The sequence below is a fragment of the Cenococcum geophilum genome (assembly GCF_001692895.1).
Source record: "Cenococcum geophilum 1.58 unplaced genomic scaffold K441scaffold_6, whole genome shotgun sequence".
NCBI classification, from domain to species: Eukaryota; Fungi; Ascomycota; class Dothideomycetes; order Gloniales; family Gloniaceae; genus Cenococcum; species Cenococcum geophilum.
The window spans coordinates 2699815-2718189 of record NW_027137564.1 but is presented as its reverse complement, the minus strand read 5'-3'; the positions used below and the strand labels follow the sequence as shown (position 1 = coordinate 2718189).

The following is an 18375-nucleotide window of genomic DNA, read 5'->3' as shown; positions in this document are numbered from 1 at the left end:
GCAGCGTGCAGCTTACACCATGAAAAATCCCTTCCTCGACACCAAAGACATTGCTGAACCAAATTAGAGGGTCAGAAATGCCTGATATAAGTATACTGGAACCACATCATTTTGTCAAATACGGACAATGTCTATCCGCGTCTTGATCAAAGATTACCCACACCGTGCCATCGCCCTCGCGACCAGCACCCACGTCCTCATCTTGCGCCATAGTCCTACGTCGACCGAGCAGAATGGATCGCGTAATGCTTCCCAGACATCTTTGTCAAGCAACAGTTCTGGATCTGCCCGTTGCATGGTGGAATTCTCAACTGCAGACTCAGTAGACTTGGCTGAATACAGATCGCTGGGCACGCCTTCTGTGCATGGTACTTTGGGACTCATAACTGTTAATGGTGATGTTTTCCTTGTCGTGGTTAATGGTGCCTCGAAAGTTGCGACAGTGAGACCAGGAGAGACAGTGCAAAGAATACATTCTGTTGGGTTTCGTAAGTATATTTCCTTACTTAGGCTGCTATCATGTACTAGAACCCTCTGATACTAACCTTGAATTAGATTGCCTGAATAAACCTGACTATGATCATTTCCTTAACGACGAAATAAACCCATACCCCACAGATACAATAGACGATGAGGTCTTCGAGCTTGGTTTTGGGAAAGGCAAGGGAGAGCCTGCGCTGGAACACCCTTGTATGGCATTAAAGAAGCTGTTGAACAGTGGCACGTTCTATTACAGTGCCGATTTTGACCTCACACGTCGGCTTCAACAAAGGTTTGCCGAGTGATGCTGTCACATAAACGTCTAAGCGCTAAATGGTGCTTTACAGGTCCTCGGACGCTTCCACAGTCGCTATCGACAGCTTAGATGCTGGTTTTCTATGGAATTCATACATGATACAGCCCTTGGTCGATTTCAGGTCTAGGCTATCACAGCGTGAAAAAGGTGCCTTAGATGCCTCAAGGATATTAACGTCTGCAATACGTGGCTTTGCTCTTACAATAACCGTCTCTGCTTCTTCATCTCCAATACGTGCTAGCCGATCCGGATTACCCTCATCCTTGACTTTGATCTCACGTTTGTCCTGCAGAAGAGCTGGAACAAGGTTCAACGCCAGAGGTATCGATGACGACGGGAATGTTGCGAACTTTGTTGAGACCGAGACTATCTTCTGGTCTCCTTCGGGAGTCTGCTTTTCCTACGCACAGATCCGAGGCAGCGTGCCGGTTTTCTGGGAGCAAGCAACAGGTCTTCTTCCAGGGCAACAGAAGATAACCATAACTCGATCACCCGAAGCAACTCAGCCTGCTTTTGACAAGCACTTCGAAAGTCTCGAATTGAGTTATGGTGCAATCCACGTTGTCAACCTCCTGAGCAATGAAAAACCTGGCGAGTTGGAGCTGACGAATCGCTATCGTTATCACATCAATCACAGCTCTCTGAATCCTACCAACGAGGATGAGGTTTCAGGCGACCATGAACTTTTGCAGTTGACAGAATATGATTTTCATGCAGAAACTCGTGGGCCTGGTGGTTATGAAGCGGCGAGCATGATATCCCACTACATACGGCATTCTGCTGATGGTTTTGTTTATTATCTTTCAGAGGCTGAGGAGCATCCTCAAACTGGTCAAAATGGTGGCGATCAGATTATTCATCGACCTGTCACTATCTTACAGCAAGAAGGCATTTTCAGGACTAATTGCCTTGATTGTCTCGACAGGACCAACCTAGTTCAGACCATCATTAGCAAAATGGCACTCGAGGCTTTCCTCGGCCACAAAGAATTGGTTGCGAATGCGGACTTTTGGATCAGGCATTCAAGCATGTGGGCTGATAATGGAGACGTATGTTCACTCGTCCTGCTTGGAAAGTAAAGAAGGGATTTGGACTAATCCTGTCGGCTATTTCTAGGCGCTTTCGCGGATATATGCAGGCACAGGGGCTCTGAAGTCATCCTTTACAAGACATGGAAAGATGTCTATTGCTGGAGCATTAGCAGACGCCCGCAAGAGCGCAACTCGCATGTACATCAACAATTTTGCGGATAAGGGCCGTCAAAACACGATTGACATGCTTTTGGTGAGGAATGGCATTCTCGGTCTTAGATTTCTGCATGCTGATTTAGTCTTAGGGCCGGTTGATGGGCCAAGCTCCTGTCCACTTGTACGATCCGATCAATGATTACGTGGTCAGCGAACTTAATAAGAGGTAAAATCCTAATACTTACACATAGTTATGTATCGTGCTGAGCTGGGATAGATCCGCCGAGTTCTCGGAATCAGAAGTCATTCATATTCTTGTAGGGACTTTCAACCTCAACGGTAAAACTCATGGCATCAGTGAAGATCTATCAGCGTGGTTGTGCCCGCCAGTAGATCCCTCTCAACAGTGCCCTGAGATCGTGGCGGTTGGCTTCCAAGAGATTGTTGAACTCAGCCCGCAGCAGATTATGTCTACAGATCCCACCAGACGCCAGGCATGGGAAGCCGCGGTCAAAGGAACGTTGAATGAGAACGCTAAAAGGCATGGAAAAGAAGATTATGTCCTACTTCGAGGCGGGCAATTAGTAGGAGCATCGCTCTCCATCTTTGTCCGAGCTAGCGTATTGAAATACATTAAAAATGTCGAAGGCAGCCTTAAGAAGGTGAATCGACATAGTCCTATTTGTAAGCAAAACTAATGGAAGTGACAGACTGGAATGTCAGGAATGGCAGGGAATAAAGGAGCTGTAGCAATACGCATGGACTACGCCAACACACCGCTATGCTTTGTAACAGCCCATCTTGCTGCTGGTTTCGCCAACTACGAAGAACGAAATCGGGATTACAAGACTATTAGCCATGGATTACGGTTCCAGAGGAATCGATCTGTTGAGGATCACGATGCAGTCATCTGGTTCGGCGACTTCAACTACCGCATAGGCTTAACCAATGAAAAGGTTCAAAAACTCGTTCAAGTAGGAGATCTCGAGACACTGTATGAGAACGATCAGGTATGCATTTAGTAATGTGACGCTTGAGCGACGGGCTGACCCGTCTAGCTAAACCTACAAATGGTTGCTGGCTTGACATTCCCTTACTACTCCGAAGCTAGGATCACATTCCTGCCAACATATAGATATGACTTAGGAACAGACAGATATGACACTTCGTAAGTTTTGAGCAAATCTATTGCAGTCTTTTCATACTCATTCAACGTAAGGGAAAAAGCTCGAATTCCGGCATGGTGCGATCGAGTTCTGCGAAAAGGAGATAATCTACGGCAGATTAACTACGATGCGGCTCCACTAAAATTCTCCGATCACCGTCCGGTGTATGCGACATTCCAATGCCTAATCAGCAAGGTAGACGAAAAGAAGAGGGAGCAATTAAGTGGTGAAATATACAGCCAACGGCGTGCTGTTGTAGGAAACACTACAGCAAACGGCCCGCTAGAAGAAACCGACGATGAGGATCTGATTGGTTACGATTCTATCGAGCCAGGCCTGCCACCTGCCAGCTCTGATCGAAGAAAATGGTGGCTTGATAGTGGTTTGCCATTCACTCTCAATACACCGATACTAAGTATCTAATTGCTCCTAGGCCTACCTGCCCGCTCACGTGTGCAGCCTCCCAGCAACGACTTTCTTCCAAACCCAAATCGGCCATCGAACCCTTTTACTCCCTCTCCAGAGCCCGACTGGGTTGAAGTAAACCGTCTCCCAGATCGGGACCGTAGCCGCACCCTCGGCTTCCCTCCCTCGTCCAACTCTTCTACCACATCATTTGCAGCCGAAAAACCCGCCGCACGCAAATTAGCCGCGCCACCGTTCTACTCCACCCAGTCGACGTCCCTTCTAGACGAAGATATCCCCAAGCCCCTTATCCGCACCAGCACAGGCGCGTCAACCTCATCCATATCAACCTTACCCGCGCCCACTCGTTCCTCTGTCTCCCGCAAAGCCGCCCCTCCAGTCCCGAAGAAGCCTTCCCTGCTCAGCACAACAATATCCCCGACTTTAACACCAAGCCCGCCGTCCAGCGAGTCGTCCCAGCGTGACCCGCCCACCCTACCACCTCCCCGCAACGCCACCGCCGCAGTATCCGCCGGAATCTCGCCGCCGGCCTCCAGGCCACTATCATCAACATCAACACTACGCAAAATCCCGCCACAGCGGCGCGCCAGTCCGGATATAGAGTCAGAAGAGGCCGGACCGCCGCTACCACCACGACGAACAGGAACAGTGAAGGTGAGCGCGTTGATGGACGAGCGGGATGACGAGAGCTTGGAGGATCTGAAGGGGTGGGAGGTGTTGCGGCCGGTCAATTGACGCGGGTCGAGATGGCTACTAGGCCATCATCTAACGCAGTCACGATATCTAGTAAAAAAAGAGCTTTCACGATGCAAACGTGATAGACCACGAGAACTCAAAAAAAAGTTTTCCAGCGCAGGCATGCGTGCGCTCCAATCTATGCCATTGTTCTCATATGCTACCCGTGCATCATTTCTGCCGTTGCTTCTGCCGTTGCTTCTTCCGTCAAACATGCCAAAAGCCCATTTCTCATCAAAATGCGCACCTCCCCCGCTCGTAGCTGGCGATGAAACCCTGGCATATGCTTGCAAGAGTACAGAAATAAATAGTCTAGAGAGCATGACGAGAGAGGAAAAAGGATTTTACACCACCTTTACGAAACGACCTCCTCGGTCTCCTCAATGATCTCCTCAACAATCTCCTCGACCTCCTCGACGTCGCCATCGGCGTCGTTGGCCGCGACACCTGCGGCGTCGGCGGGCTCCTCGTAACCCTCTTCGATGAGCATCTCGCGCATCTGCTCGCGCCAGGCCTGCCACTCTTCCAGCAGGCGGCGGCGCTGCTCGACAACCTGCCGGTTGGCAGTGTTCTTCTTGGCGAGATCCTGCTCGTCGAACAGGCGGCTGTAGTTGCGCAGGTTCTTGCGGATCTCGGCCTGCTCTTCCTTGGACAGCAGCGTCGGCGGGCGCGGGCGCCAGAGGAGTTGCTTGAAGCGGTCGATGTGCTCTTCGCGCAGCAGCGTGCCTCTGAAGTCGTACAGATGGTAGCCGTTTTCCATCTAGAGGGCAGTTAGCTTAGGTGTTTTGAGCAGATTTTGGGGTGGGTAGGTATGGAGGATTTTGGGACAGTGGAGAGGGACTTACGTGATGCCTGAACGCGCTGGCGACAGTGGCTACGTAGCGGCCTGTGGGATCCCACTCGATGTCTGTAACGCCGTAGTGGTCTGCTGTTGCCATGAGCTGCAGGTTCGCAGTGAGATCTTTGTCCTTGTCTTCTTTCTCGTCCTTTGGCTTCTCGAAACTAAGGTCCCAGAAGTCAAGGTCGAAGCTCTGCTGTGATTGCAGTGTCGCAACGACGACGAAGCGGCCCTTTGGCGACCAGTAGATGGCATTGCTGTTCTTCTTGTCAACGGTGCGGATATGCCTGAAGTTGCCGATTACGCCGCCCTTGGCTTTCTCGGGGCAGAAGAAGGAGACGGCCGTCTTAGGGGGAACGGCGGACGCAGCGGGAATTTCACCTGTGGTGATCAGGACGAAGCGGTTTCCTTTCGGTTCCCAAGCGAAGTTGATGACGGTGTCTTTGATTGAGTCAACGACTTCAACAGGAACGCCCTTCTCTCGAACACGGAAAATCTCGAGGTTGGTAGCAAGGGATTTCTTGGATTTAGAATGTCGGTCAACCTTTACACAGACGTAGGCAGCTTCGGATTGCCAGTGTAGCTTTGCATCCGAAACATTGAAGAGATTTCGCGTTCGCACAATCTCCTTAGAGGGGATGGTCATAAGACCGACTTTCGCAGGATTGCTGCCCAATTCAGGCGTCCAGTAACAGAACAGCTGCTCATACGTTTTGATTCCATCACGGCGCGGTGTTGATGGAGCCCACTCGAAATCCATAACACCCTCGATCTTAATTGACTGCTTGTCGAGGAGGTTCATCTTCGGTAGTTCGTAGACAGAGATAGATTGGCCTTGTGTCATCCGAGCAACGTACTTATCATCGGCAGACCATTTGAATGTTGGCCACTGCATTTTCTTCTTGACTGGATTGCCTTGCTCATCCACGGTAGCGCTTGGAACGTCGATTGTGGCGAACGAACGGAGTGGCTTGCCTGTCGCGATATCCCAGATGATATAATTCTTCCCATCTTCTTCTAGTGAAAGCGATGGTACTGGGTGGTTCTCGTCGACCTGGAGGGGCCGGTGCGACCAGGTTGTGATATATTTTTCATTCGGGGAAAAGTCGACTAAATTTACTCCAGGATGGGCAAACCGCTTCTGCCTACTCCAAGCCTTGCCACCCCATAGCTGTACACCTTGCGCATGTATTGATGTGAGGAATGTGCCCAGAGGCGACCACTGCACGAAGAATTCGGTCCAGTTTTCCCTGTCCACAACGCTCTCTGGGGGATCCTCTTTCTCATTCCAGAACACGCCGACCTTATCGCCACGGTACATGGCCATCTGATCCCGCGCCTCGATGTCCCCAAGCCATGATCGCAAATGTTCCTTCTGCTGGAATGGCTCGATTGTTGGCGGGGTATGTTCCTCATCGATGCGGCCTTCGCGTCCGTAACGATCAATATCCGTGAGCTTGTTGACTGCCATGGTATGCTTCTTATCGAGAGGCGTTCCATGAAGGGCCTTAACAGCAGCGACGGCTTCGTTTGCGACGCCGTACTCAACGAATGCAAACCTATCAGATGTATAAGTGCCACCGAAATTTAATATCTGAACTAGCCAAAACATAATTACCCTTCAGTCATATTTTTCTCGTTCAACGGCATAAATACCCCATCTTCCTTGACCTTGCCCACAGTGTTCAGCTTGCGCAGCAAGAATTTGATCAGTTTTTGCTTGTTATCCTCCGGGACGATTGGCAGACCATCGACCACCACGAAGGCGTCGAGGCCTTCTTCTAATCGCACTTCATATTGTTCTTGGAGATCTGAAAAATCGATTTCCTCCTCGTCAAACCCGTCGTCGTCAATAGGTAGGTTCTCGTAACTGGGCGCCATTTTTGCTGGTATATGGTCGTCTTTGAGTCGCCGGTATATGATGTGGAATTTGGCAAGCCATCGATTTGTGCCGCAGAGCGCGCACGTGACTTATATTCAATTATTATCCAATCAGCTGTATATTTCACGTTTCTCCAAAGCGATTACAGGCAAAACTCCTTAATACGATACCGGGTATATAACGATACATTTGGTATTACGATCTACACGCCCTGATCATGCCTTTTTTGGTGTAACTAGCGATAATCTGACTTTTGGCGATATCGTTAAGCTCTACCACCAATATCGGTATAACTAGTTGTATAGGAAGGGGGTATACCTGGCCTATAAGGAGGGAAATCTATACCCTTTAGGCTTTAAGATCCATTTTTTGTTAAAGTTTTACTGCTTATTTACCCTACACGTGACTCTTGATATAACAATACCATTGGTATTACGATACATTTAGCGCCAAAACCCATATCGTACTAAGGAGTTTTGCCTGTACTACCAAAACAACGCCATAGGTACGCACGGTGCCCTCTGAGGCCTACCTCGTAGCCTCGTAAAATCATAACTCTTTACCTATAAAGCCTTCTAAGAAAAATTTGCTGTAATATTAATTATATAGAAGTTTTTAAGCTTTTGAAATATCTAAAGTTGGTGGGTTTTGGTATGTCCGAGGCTACGACGGCCTCGCCCCTTAATTTTCTCTGCGAAGCCATGGATGCACGTGACCGTCATTGTCAAATAGAATTCCGACTTGGAGCCCCATCCCACCTCAAGAACAAAACACCATGGCAACTCCAATTTCACAAGCAACATCTATCCCACGATTCCTCCTCCCTAGACTTACGTGGGCTTCAACCTCTGTGAGCCTAGCAATCTCTGTTAGCGTCCTTCAGCGAAACCAAACTCGGCGTATCACTTCGCAGTCCGTTGGCCATCCCAGACAATCTCAATTCGATTGTTCCAATGCTATCTGGAACGCTTCCACATTAAGTCGATGTGCGAGCTCTTTTCGCCATGCTTCGCCACCATCGCAATGCACGCCTATCCGTCGTAACTTTTCTGCCACAGCGCGTCAAGCTCGCGATCATCACTTCGATACTCTCAAGTTTGTTCAAAGGTTAAAGGATGAAGGCTTTACGGAAGAACAGGCTGTCGCTATGATGAAGGTCCTCAGCGATGTTATAGAGGAGAGGTAATTTAAGAGTCAGTCAATTGCCTCAATATTCACACTAATAGTCCATAGCATTCAGAACCTCACACGAACTATGGTCCTCCGCGAGGACCAAGAAAAAGCAACATATACTCAGAAGGTCGACTTCGCCAAGCTCAGATCAGAACTTCTCACTGCCGACTCGACAGAGTCCTCCCTTACGCGCGCCTCACACGAACGTTTAACCAACGAAATAGCGAAACTCAATTCGCGGCTGAGAGATGAGGTGCAGCGGACACAGGCGTCTTTCAGGCTTGACCTGAACCTTGAAAAGGGACGAATTAGAGAGGAGGCGAATGTGCAGGAGTTGAAAATCAAAGAGACAGAGACACGGATTGAGCAGGAGACGGCGGTGCTGAGGGAGAAGCTTGAGGCGGTCAAATTCTCAACACTACAGTGGCTAATGTACGTCACTCCTTTCACTTTCACGACTATGAGCTGGCATGAAATGCTAATCAGGACTACTGCAGGGGCGTTTGCACGGGAACGGCGGCTCTAATCCTAGGAGCCTGGCGTTTGCTAATGTAAGGCGCGCATGCCTCTTGAGGTCCGAAATTAGGAGCGACGCACATGGCATGCCCTACATTGTAGTGGACATCAGAAATGTGAGATTTTGATAAAAATACCTAGCTTCACTGGTGGACTTGTTGATCGGACAACGTTCAGCCAAAATCCCTGCTGGCTCGATCATCGTGCATATGAAGCCGGTGCTACGACATCATGACAGTCTTGATTCGATGACAGTGGCCTTGCCAGATGGGACTTTTTGTGAAGCATACCGTAGGTAAAAGTGTTGATGTCCATCGAAGCCCAAAGTCGCGGGAGTCCTAATGACTTGGGCCGATATGTCAGTTGCGCTGTCCTGAAGGTACCCGGTCCTGGCTCGGTCAAAAGCAAGCTCCCCTAGGGCGCTCGGGTACCATCCATTGCTTGACCAACTGTACCGAATGTACTCCGAGATCTAGAAGGGCGGTGGTAAGAGAAGTCTAAGCCAGGCTCCGAGAGGTCGGGTTATGGTGGTCTATACCTTGCCCGAAACATGATAATACACAATACTGCGCCCTTGGAATCCAACGAATCACAGGGGTGAAGTTGGGGACGTCTGCTGGCTTCTTCCAAGTTTTCCGAGCTGCCTCCACAGCAAATTGGGATGTGATTGGCGCATCGAAAGCAGCCAGAGACCACGGCCCCGGTTGGTCGGCAAGGTTTCGTCAGCCATAGCCAGAAAGACCGCCTTGCCCGATTCAATAATGTGACTGGTGTGACAGACGAACATGGGAGACTTTGGAGCAGGGAGAGCAGGGCAGAGCAGGGAGGAGCATAACAAGACAACAAACGCACCAAACGACGCCTGCGATGACGCCTGCGCCCACGCCTTAGCACCCTGTGATGTAGTGTCGCAGCCTGTTCTCACATGTTCTTTTCAACGATGTGCAAACCCGCATCGGCGGCAAGGAGGTTGGTGCTGGCGTAGTTTCAAGCCCTTTTGAATGCCATTTCCCGCCCTGAGTGAATGTATTAGACAGCTGGCAGCCCACCGGTGAAGGTTGAGTGCAGCTGGGTGAAGTTGTTGTGTCTTGCGCTCTGGATCAACGACGGTCACTCTGCGCGGGCCTCGCTCGTCAAAAAGCGGCAGGCTCCCAAGCCAGCGAGATCCCCAAAACACTTCATCTTCCATCACCAAACTCCCAGACCGCCTATCGTAAACCCACCACAACCCCAACCCTCTCCTACTCCCTTTGAAAACACTCTTCTCCACCTCCCATTATTTACCATGGCCAATGAAGTAAGTCCTCTGCCATCCGTACCCCTTGCCCGCTGCTCACCTTGTCGGTGGGGGATGCCCCTCTGGCGCTTGTCATGGCACGATAAAACGTCAACAGATCGCTAACATGACTCCCAACATCTAGCGCGAGAGGTACGATTGCATCAAACCCGTCTATAGTGTGAGACTCCAGGGATTGACTTTACAACAGCAAGACTTTCCTGGCGCGGCTCTGTGAGCAGGCTGAACGCTACGATGGTGAGTGCTAGCCCCGTCAATCCCTTGACCATGGCTCGCGTGCTGACTCTTTTCGTCTGTAGAGATGGTCACATACATGAAGGTTAGTAAATACACACATGCCGATTGAGTAGAGCACTCGACTAATCCATTATTACAGGAAGTTGCGAAGGTATGACGAACCCAACACTTCCGATCACGCCAGCGCCTCCCTGCCCAATAGTCACCTCCCAGCATGCCCTAACCACAGACAACAGATCGGCGGAGAATTGACCGTGGACGAACGTAACCTACTGTCCGTCGCCTACAAGAACGTCGTTGGCACCAGGCGCGCGTCATGGCGCATAATCTCTTCGATCGAGCAGAAAGAAGAATCCAAGGGTTCCGAAAAGCACGTTGGCACCATCCGCGAGTACCGTCAAAAGATTGAGACCGAGCTTGAAAAGGTCTGCCAGGATGTGCTCAACGTTCTCGACGAGTCACTCATCCCCAAGGCCGAATCCGGCGAGTCTAAAGTCTTTTACCACAAGATGTACGTGCGCCCGGACCAATCCAATCCTTCGTAGATGCGATTGATACTTTTTGGTCTTTCGTCCCAAAACTCACACCATTGGTGCTGTAGGAAGGGTGACTATCACCGTTATCTTGCCGAATTCGCGTCTGGAGAAAAGCGTAAGGTCGCTGCCACTGCGGCACATGAGGCGTACAAGGTATGATGCAATAACAAGTACTTTCCCTAGACTAGGTAAACTAATGATTGTGCACAGACTGCTACCGACGTTGCCCAGACGGAGCTGACACCGACGCACCCAATTCGTCTCGGTCTTGCCCTGAACTTCTCGGTATTCTACTACGAGATCCTGAACTCGCCTGACCGCGCCTGCCACCTTGCCAAACAGGCATTCGATGACGCCATCGCAGAGCTCGACTCACTGTCCGAGGAGTCATACAGGGACAGCACTTTAATCATGCAGCTGCTCCGTGATAACCTTACTCTCTGGACATCTTCAGACGGCGCGGAAGCCGAGCCCGCTGGCGAGGCACCGAAGGAGGCCGAGAAGCCGGCAGAAGTCAAGGAACCTGCCCCAGAAGCAACTGAGGAAGCACCTCCTGCTCCGGCTGCGGCCTAAATTTGCACAAGTGGTCAATCTTCACGACTATCCGTTTCCTTGTCCAAACGAGCCGGGACAACAATCTGTTTAGATCTTCTCACTGGAGACATCTCAAAGGACGGTTACGGCAGGAACAAGATCGTCGGGTCGTCAGGCGCGAGTCTATTGGAGTTTGTTTCCTTGTCTTGAAAATTGGTACAGTACACTAGCGGTTCAGGATTTACCCACTCACACGAATTGTCATGTCTGTTTTACCTTTCCCTAGTACCTGTTTTTTTCCCCAATCTCACTGGTTCCCATTTTGTTCTCGAGTCGAGCCTCCCTTTGCTTTTGCAATCCCTTTTATTCCCAAACCTACTAAATCCCTACAAAGTGGAAGGATGGATGATATTACTGTAGTGGTTTATGGAGCGGCGTGAGTGAGGGCAGCCGGTATTTTATGATGCCTTCTCTTTACTCTTTTGTCATGTATGCTGCACTTTAGAACAAACTGCTAGAGACCTTTCCACGAGACCTTGCGTGCGTGGTCGTGATATGCCGGAGACGTCTTCAGGACGGAAGCTACGGAACGGTAATGCAGCAGCAACAGAGGTTGAATTCAGCTCACGCGAGAGGAATTCACCACTCTATCTTCAAAATAACAATTTGCGAGATTTGCTACCCACTATTTCGTATCCAATATCAGGGACTGCTATTCTACAAACCTTTCCATATCTCCATCGGAATTGACGTGACGCCGCCGATGGTCGGCTCATCTCGCGCCCCTTCTCCCGGTGTCCCCACGAAAAAAAATCCCACCCCACGTCCAGGCTCGTCCCTCTAGACCAAGCAATAACCACCGCAGCGCCATTCCAGTCACCAGAATCCTGCAAACGCGGGAACAATGATACTGCGATAATCTCATGCGCAGCCGCTGTACACACATTAACTTGCTTCCTATTTACAAAACCAGCCAGCGCATCTATCTACCTCCCTCTCTACCAACCTACCGGCCTCCTACCTACCTCATACCTCTCTACCTCCCTACCTACCTGCCTCTACCGCAACTCCCCATCCCCACCACCATAGCCGTCCTCCATCCCGACCAACGCGATCAGCCACCAAAAAGCATGGCCCCCCAACAGAACCACTACGCCGTCCTCGCGCTCCCGACCCCCTCACGCTCCGCCCTCCCCTCCGGCACCAGCGCCGCCGCCCTCTCGCCGCGCGAGCTGAAAGCCGCATACCGCGCCGCGCTGCTGCGCTGGCATCCAGACAAGGCAGGGACGAGGGTGGGGGTGGGGATGGGGGTTGTAGAGCCCGGAATAGGGAAGCGCGAGGCGGGTTTGGCAGGGGATAGGGATGCGGATGCGGGTGCGGATGCGGAGGGTGATGAGATGAGGGGGGTGATGGGGAAAGGGGAGAGCAGGCGGGAAGGGAAGGCCCGGGGCCCGTCCGTCGATGCGATCACGGCTGCGTACCGGGTGCTCAGTTCGGCGGAGGCGCGGCGGGCGTTCGAGAGGGGGTTGTTGGCGCGCGGGGCGGTGGGCCGTAGTGGTGGTGGTGAGGCGGGGTGGGATGCGGATGCGGATGCGGGGGCTCATGTTGGGCTGGAGATTATGGATCTGGATGATTTAGCGTGGGAGGAGGGGGAGAGTGGCGAGGGGGTTTGGTGGAGGTCGTGTCAGTGTGGGGAGGAGAGGGGGTTTGTGGTGCGTGAGCGGCAGTTGGTGAGGGAGGAGGAGGCGGGAGGAAGGGAATTGCTGGTGGGGTGTGTGGGGTGTAGTTTGTGGTTGAGGGTTGGGTTTGAGGTTGTGAGCGAGGGAGAGGAGAATGGGGGGTGAAGGGGAGCGTATGTCCCGTTCTAAGAGCAACAACCGTGAGGACCGGGCTAGGGCATGGACAACCTATACTGGTGTTCCAGGTGGTTGGGTCCTGAGGTTGCTTCATAGTTCGATGAGGCAAAAGAGATCACTTCTGCTGAGCCAGGCGAGGACCGCAGTTCAAGGGCAGGTCAGGAGCAGTTATAGAGAGATACTGGACTGACTAGCAAGAGATTAAGCAGGGCGATCAAGCTAACCAGCAGCGTTGCAGAGGAATGCGATATCAAGATAACAAAACACAAAGCTATTCTAGCCACCTCATTTTTGGACTACTGCGGAGGAGCCCGAAATCCAATATAAATCCACCAAAAGCAGATGGAAGGTCTCTCGACACCGGCACACCACAAGGTCCGAAAAGGAGTAATGACTGTAACGCCCCAGCCACCAGCCACCAGTCTTACCAGATAGATCAAATACAAAGTCCACCACAAGAAATGGTGTTTAAAATGCCACCGCTGCATCATTCATACATGCTGTTCTTGACTTCATAGACTCGTTAACGTCGTCTGCGCGGCATGTTCCACGCGCGTGTATGCGATGTCACCATAAAACACCGAAATTTTACGTATTTGATTGGAGATGAATATGGAAATGCTCCGCTAGTAAGGAGGGTGAGTATTGAAAGTAGACATTTGATAGCTAAGTAGCCTTGTGTTAAGCAAACTAAGATGCGATGCGAAGCGAAGATTTAAGGTTTTAATTTTTAAGAAGGCAACCAGAAAGATAGTAAAAATTGGGCCACAAGGCGTGAGGTATATTGTGTTTGGTTCGCGGTGCAGATTTTGATACGCTGCCGTCTGTTGAGATAATCGGCTGCGAGAACTTTTCGTTAGCTCTTATCTCTTCAACGCGAAATGACCGACACGTACTGTTTTCTCTGACTAGAATCGAGACTTCGCGCGCGAATTGTATAGCTCCCGGATCCTTCAGCTTGCTCATCCAGTCTTGCTCACTATCGCGAAGTGGGTTGTAGCCCCGGTTATACTTCCATCGGAAGATGCCCATGATGAAGGAGAACTTTCCGTCGATATCTTCGCATGTGGCGTCGGATTGTGCCTCTGCGTCCTGGACGCTCATCTCATGAGACGCAGCTTTTGTCTGTGTAACTAGGTGAATTGTTTTCTGGTTATCCTCATGCGCCATGGCTAGGCCCAGAACAGCACAGAAAGCAGAAGTCCATTTATCGCAGCCCTTGCTGCTTTTGAAGATTTGTTGCAATTTATTAAGCACGTTCGTCATGATGGTCTGGTGCAGTCGGCAGAAGAAGTATTTCAGCTGGCGGTTTGTCATGCGCGGTGAGCAGAAACTGGCGTATACCCCTGGTATGTAACTCCGCAGTTGCCTAAGGCTCTGCTCTTTGGTTTCTTCTTGGATCGTGAGGGTATGACCCATGATATAAGTGACCACGATGAGTCGGAATACTTCCTTAAGCAACTTAACCTGTACTATCGTTAGATACTCAGTTGTTCATGTCGGAAGCACATCACTCACTTCATCGTCGGCTTTCGGTCTCAGCCTTGCCATCATGAGGAAGAGCGTCCGTTGAAAGTCATTCTGTTCTTCGGCAAAGCAGGCGTACGCAAAGGGCCCCAGGTAGTTATCAACAATGTCGTTAATGTATCGATCATATCTCTGCTCATCCTTATGGTTGAGCTGGATCATTCCCAGTGGCGGCGATGACTTCTGCACGCGAATGCATTTCCCGGTTCGCGTGTCAGTTGTGTACTGAAATTGCTGCAATAATTCCTGTGTTTTAGGTGCGAACTCGTAGACTTTACAGCTGATGTACGGAAGTCCTTGCCCACACGTCAATCGAAGAGTCACTTCCACGTTGCTCCACTGCCGGATATGCAACGCAACAAAGTTCGTAAGCTGACTGTTTTCGTGCATTGATGTCATGATACCTGATTTACATGATTAATCTACTGCCCGCAAATACGCAAGGACGGTCATACTTGGAAGGAAGGATGATACAAGCTCCCAAAGGCGGACTCGACTGCATCCCAATCCGCATTCCGCGTTTGGCCTTTGCGAACGCTTCAAACAGCGATCGCAGGTATCACCCGGACCACACTAAAGGCACCGGTCAACCAATAATAATTGAAGAAGAGTTTCAACCAAAGTCTTACTTTATCTCTCTGTAAGACGCAGTGCCAACACGCTACGACTTTTCTCATGTCATGCGCGTCCTTTGCCACCTCGGGCTTCAAGTGCGAGCCTAATTGTCTACCACCAGGTCTATTTATTGACGGTCTTTGAGTGCGGGGGGCAGGAGGATCCAACCCATATAGAATCGAGTCTGATAAGTTTTGTTGCTGCAGAGCATGACTGTTTTGGGTTGGGGTTGGTGAAGGCGTGTTATGGAATTGTTCAAGTGCTGGGGTCGTATCTACCGTAGATCCTGGATCTGAAGCCTGGTAGGAAAAGACTCCATCAGAGAGTGGGCTCGGAATATTAACGAAGGGGCTTGTGGGGGCCTGGTATGGAGAGTGCCATGCGCCAACTGACGTAGCTTCTGGAGATGTTTGCCCTCGTGGTACTTTGACATAACCGTCCGAAAACATGCTAGATGAGTTTCCTAGTGAATAATTGGCGGGAGATGTGTTGGGTATAGATAATTGCAGTTCCATCGGATCCCCGTAATATTGACTCTCCAAAGATATGCCATCTGGGGAATTCGATGATAACATATAGTTGAAGTTGGAGGAAGTGGGACCGACATGAGCCATGTAGGAGATATCTGATTCCGGGTCCCAGATAAGGGAGTCAGATCTGGGTACATCCGAATTTGTATGCTGCCTTACGGAAGACCAAGGGTCGTGTTGAGACGGTTGTTGGGTGAAAGCTGTTGCGCAAAGCTGGTTGTAAGGTTGACTTGAAATCAGTTGGGATATACCACTAGGAGGGGCATGCGACGGCAGATTTGGAGTATAGTATGCCTGGGTATCTGAAGGCTCCATCAGCATTGTGATCCAAAGATAAGCTTGTTGATCTGACCTTGACTGAAACAATTGTTAAAATATTCCATTTCCTGAACGGAGACATCCATAACTCCGGCCTGGCCTTGCCTGGATTGTGGCGATGTACCACCATGTTGGTAAAAATTCCTTACAGAAGGTGCAAAATCCTTTGAGTCTCGCTCAAATATATCGTCGTCGGGTGTTCGGACTGAGGTCGGAGAGGTAGACAGACTTTCCGCAAGCTCAAGTTCGCTCCATGCCATATCTTCAGACGTATAGGGAACTTCCTGGTTGCAGAATCCATCAAGGAGGTCGATGGTCGATGAATAGTCGGGATGATTAACCAGCGATCCCGTTGGTGTCTTCGAACCATCCGCATTGGAAAAAGGAACGTCTAATATAGGATAATTGCTCGATGAATACTGCGCAAAACGCTCATCTTTGCCATTATGCCAAATTTGATATTCCGGAAGAGCCATTGTGGTCAAAAAAAGGATGAGGGCAACCTCTCGGGAAGATTAAGGGCTGCGCATTCGTCGGCTGCCTCGCGGGCTGCCTTGCGAGGATCCTGCGCGGTCCTCAGGACCTAATCGACCAGCTGAGTTTCTCGGTCTACAGCTCCACGTTTATGGTTTATGAGGAGCCCAAAATGCGGTGTGGTATCAAACAGCAGTCGGGTATGAATGAGAATAGCAAGGTTGGGCAACTGAAACCGCAAGATCGACCATCCAACTATGTGGAGGAGAGGGCTAGAAGATGAATTGCAAGCGGCTGAGATGGCCTTACCAAGCCGTAGCCCGGCTGGTACCACGAATACTGACGGCTGCATATATTCCGGTGAAGCCCTCCCCTGCGAATAACTGCATCTATCTGTATGCAGGCCATTCGGACAGGACAGGATGAAACGTGAAGCTACCTCCAACTCTACCGCCAACGCTACCGCCTTCGAGTCGCTCTGTAACTTTTTGATAAGTACTGAGGGCGAGAAGCAGAGCAAAACATACCACCGAAGACCTTTTTATCCTTTTCTACTTGCGATCTTCGCCATCGCATCGACGAACGTAAAGCGCTCATTGCGCCAGAGGAATGCCCCAACCCCTCCCACTAATAGGAAGCTGAAAGAACGTCTAGGCATGCACGCACAACGCAATCCTGCATTACGCCAATCATGCCATGCAGCTCCTTCCTCGTCAAGTTAACTCGTGCAGAAGACTAAGTCACGAGCTTTCCGCCGCGGCTCTTCGCCTTTCACCGGAAGCGTGGGGTAACGTTAGTACAACAATCGACAGTCCGTTGCTTCTGCGTAGATAGTCTAGCAAATCGATTGCATCCACCGCCAGATGACCTACCGGATGCCGAGCCGGTCCGCCAGCAAAATAATATATAACTAAACTCACAACGACCTTTTATCTAAAGAACAACAACTAAACAGCATGCACCTCTAGACTTCCGGTCATGACAGAGCCATGAGCATGCACATTGTTAGGCTTCAGGCAAGTTATCATGGTTGACAGGCTTCATTATTACGCCGGTCAGCGAGTCTGTGTCCTTAGGAATAAAGTCCCCGAAAGTATTGGACCACAAACATTCTTACTCAATCAGCATCGCGAGGACTCTTTCCCTCGACTATGAGCCTTGTCCAAATTCGAACCACTGGGGGTGGAATATTGGCACAGAGTGAGGCTTAGCCTCACTTGTAAGGCTGCCTCCCCCACAGCCATAGTCCACCGCCATCCACAGCTGAATATGTATGATACCGAATGCCTACACTTATGAACATCCTTTTATCAATACTCTTTCGTTATTGCTTTTTTTCAGCCCATCCTTTACGCCGCTGAAGCATCCATTCAATTTCCGGTACCCTGGCTGTGCATTCCATCCTAAAACAACCATATAATATTCTTTTTATATCCAGTTCAGAGGTGCTTAAGATACTCATACAAGATCTACATAGTGTAAATGGAACTGAACCAATGATCCCTCACATGGACCCGGTTATCAACGGCATATGGGATATGAATCAGCTTCGCCTGTGCGATTGCCTACCACAACATTAGTTCCTTGTTACCAGGCCAAAATCATGGTCCACTTATTTTATACAAATGTCTCTTTCTATCCTATCATATTTGCATTCGTGGGGAGGTTGGCTCGAAATGTTCTTGTGCCGCAAGGCTATGCCAATCATGCACAGCCTGAAATCTCTCCAATA

General features: G+C 50.2%; 7 protein-coding genes across 7 annotated transcripts; 4 read left to right on the top strand and 3 right to left on the bottom strand.

The window, feature by feature from the left end:
• K441DRAFT_628943 (uncharacterized protein) lies at nucleotides 1-4800 on the top strand. Its single transcript, XM_067646216.1, has 10 exons — nucleotides 1-488; nucleotides 556-772; nucleotides 828-1845; nucleotides 1913-2080; nucleotides 2133-2209; nucleotides 2261-2645; nucleotides 2694-2993; nucleotides 3042-3151; nucleotides 3203-3531; nucleotides 3583-4800. The coding sequence occupies exons 1-10, from the start codon at nucleotides 128-130 to the stop codon at nucleotides 4308-4310; spliced, it is 3693 nt and encodes a 1230-aa protein (XP_067508225.1). The 5' UTR covers nucleotides 1-127; the 3' UTR covers nucleotides 4311-4800.
• Nucleotides 4231-7056, bottom strand: K441DRAFT_654014 (eukaryotic translation initiation factor-like protein 3 subunit B). The gene is made up of 3 exons (XM_067647629.1): nucleotides 6767-7056; nucleotides 5156-6707; nucleotides 4231-5070 (listed from the first exon to the last, which is right to left on the bottom strand). Exons 1-3 carry the CDS (start codon nucleotides 7027-7029, stop codon nucleotides 4666-4668), a joined length of 2220 nt encoding a protein of 739 aa, XP_067508224.1. The 5' UTR covers nucleotides 7030-7056; the 3' UTR covers nucleotides 4231-4665.
• Nucleotides 7057-7805: 749 nt separating this feature from the next.
• Nucleotides 7806-8758, top strand: K441DRAFT_684740 (DUF1640-domain-containing protein; the record flags this gene model as incomplete). The annotated part of the gene is made up of 3 exons (XM_067651813.1): nucleotides 7806-8212; nucleotides 8264-8635; nucleotides 8701-8758. 3 exons carry the CDS (start codon nucleotides 7806-7808, stop codon nucleotides 8756-8758), a joined length of 837 nt encoding a protein of 278 aa, XP_067508223.1.
• Nucleotides 8759-10004: 1246 nt separating this feature from the next.
• Nucleotides 10005-11362, top strand: K441DRAFT_684739 (14-3-3 protein; the record flags this gene model as incomplete). The annotated part of the gene is made up of 6 exons (XM_067651812.1): nucleotides 10005-10016; nucleotides 10211-10253; nucleotides 10316-10335; nucleotides 10490-10764; nucleotides 10855-10942; nucleotides 11000-11362. The coding sequence occupies 6 exons, from the start codon at nucleotides 10005-10007 to the stop codon at nucleotides 11360-11362; spliced, it is 801 nt and encodes a 266-aa protein (XP_067508222.1).
• Nucleotides 11363-12453: 1091 nt separating this feature from the next.
• On the top strand, nucleotides 12454-13649 carry K441DRAFT_628932 (uncharacterized protein; the record flags this gene model as incomplete). The annotated part of the gene is made up of 2 exons (XM_067646215.1): nucleotides 12454-12615; nucleotides 12748-13649. The coding sequence occupies 2 exons, from the start codon at nucleotides 12454-12456 to the stop codon at nucleotides 13165-13167; spliced, it is 582 nt and encodes a 193-aa protein (XP_067508221.1). The 3' UTR covers nucleotides 13168-13649.
• A 154-nt stretch (nucleotides 13650-13803) lies between these two features.
• Nucleotides 13804-15489, bottom strand: K441DRAFT_291860 (uncharacterized protein). The gene is made up of 5 exons (XM_067640984.1): nucleotides 15336-15489; nucleotides 15162-15279; nucleotides 14698-15110; nucleotides 14076-14646; nucleotides 13804-14028 (listed from the first exon to the last, which is right to left on the bottom strand). Exons 1-5 carry the CDS (start codon nucleotides 15381-15383, stop codon nucleotides 13910-13912), a joined length of 1269 nt encoding a protein of 422 aa, XP_067508220.1. The 5' UTR covers nucleotides 15384-15489; the 3' UTR covers nucleotides 13804-13909.
• K441DRAFT_291872 (uncharacterized protein) lies at nucleotides 15436-16838 on the bottom strand. The gene is made up of 3 exons (XM_067640985.1): nucleotides 16204-16838; nucleotides 15715-16153; nucleotides 15436-15620 (listed from the first exon to the last, which is right to left on the bottom strand). Exons 1-3 carry the CDS (start codon nucleotides 16643-16645, stop codon nucleotides 15596-15598), a joined length of 906 nt encoding a protein of 301 aa, XP_067508219.1. The 5' UTR covers nucleotides 16646-16838; the 3' UTR covers nucleotides 15436-15595.
• Between the last annotated feature and the right edge of the window lie 1537 nt (nucleotides 16839-18375).

Excerpts from the sequence above, each read along its gene's own strand:
- K441DRAFT_291872 (XM_067640985.1), bottom strand. The coding sequence starts at position 16,645 with ATGGCTCTTCCGGAATATCAAATTTGGCATAATGGCAAAGATGAGCGT. Across the intron at positions 16,154-16,203 it reads TAACAATTGTTTCAGTCAAG|ATACCCAGGCATACTATACT; the intron begins GTCAGATCAACA and ends TGGAGCCTTCAG. Across the intron at positions 15,621-15,714 it reads CAAACATCTCCAGAAGCTAC|GCTTCAGATCCAGGATCTAC; the intron begins GTCAGTTGGCGC and ends TTTTCCTACCAG.
- K441DRAFT_628943 (XM_067646216.1), top strand. The coding sequence starts at position 128 with ATGTCTATCCGCGTCTTGATCAAAGATTACCCACACCGTGCCATCGCC. Across the intron at positions 2,994-3,041 it reads CACTGTATGAGAACGATCAG|CTAAACCTACAAATGGTTGC; the intron begins GTATGCATTTAG and ends TGACCCGTCTAG. Across the intron at positions 3,152-3,202 it reads ACAGACAGATATGACACTTC|GGAAAAAGCTCGAATTCCGG; the intron begins GTAAGTTTTGAG and ends ATTCAACGTAAG.
- K441DRAFT_291860 (XM_067640984.1), bottom strand. The coding sequence starts at position 15,383 with ATGAGAAAAGTCGTAGCGTGTTGGCACTGCGTCTTACAGAGAGATAAA. Across the intron at positions 15,111-15,161 it reads TGTATCATCCTTCCTTCCAA|GTATCATGACATCAATGCAC; the intron begins GTATGACCGTCC and ends CATGTAAATCAG. Across the intron at positions 14,647-14,697 it reads GACCGAAAGCCGACGATGAA|GTTAAGTTGCTTAAGGAAGT; the intron begins GTGAGTGATGTG and ends ACGATAGTACAG.
- K441DRAFT_654014 (XM_067647629.1), bottom strand. The coding sequence starts at position 7,029 with ATGGCGCCCAGTTACGAGAACCTACCTATTGACGACGACGGGTTTGAC. Across the intron at positions 6,708-6,766 it reads GAGAAAAATATGACTGAAGG|GTTTGCATTCGTTGAGTACG; the intron begins GTAATTATGTTT and ends TACATCTGATAG. Across the intron at positions 5,071-5,155 it reads CCAGCGCGTTCAGGCATCAC|ATGGAAAACGGCTACCATCT; the intron begins GTAAGTCCCTCT and ends ACTGCCCTCTAG.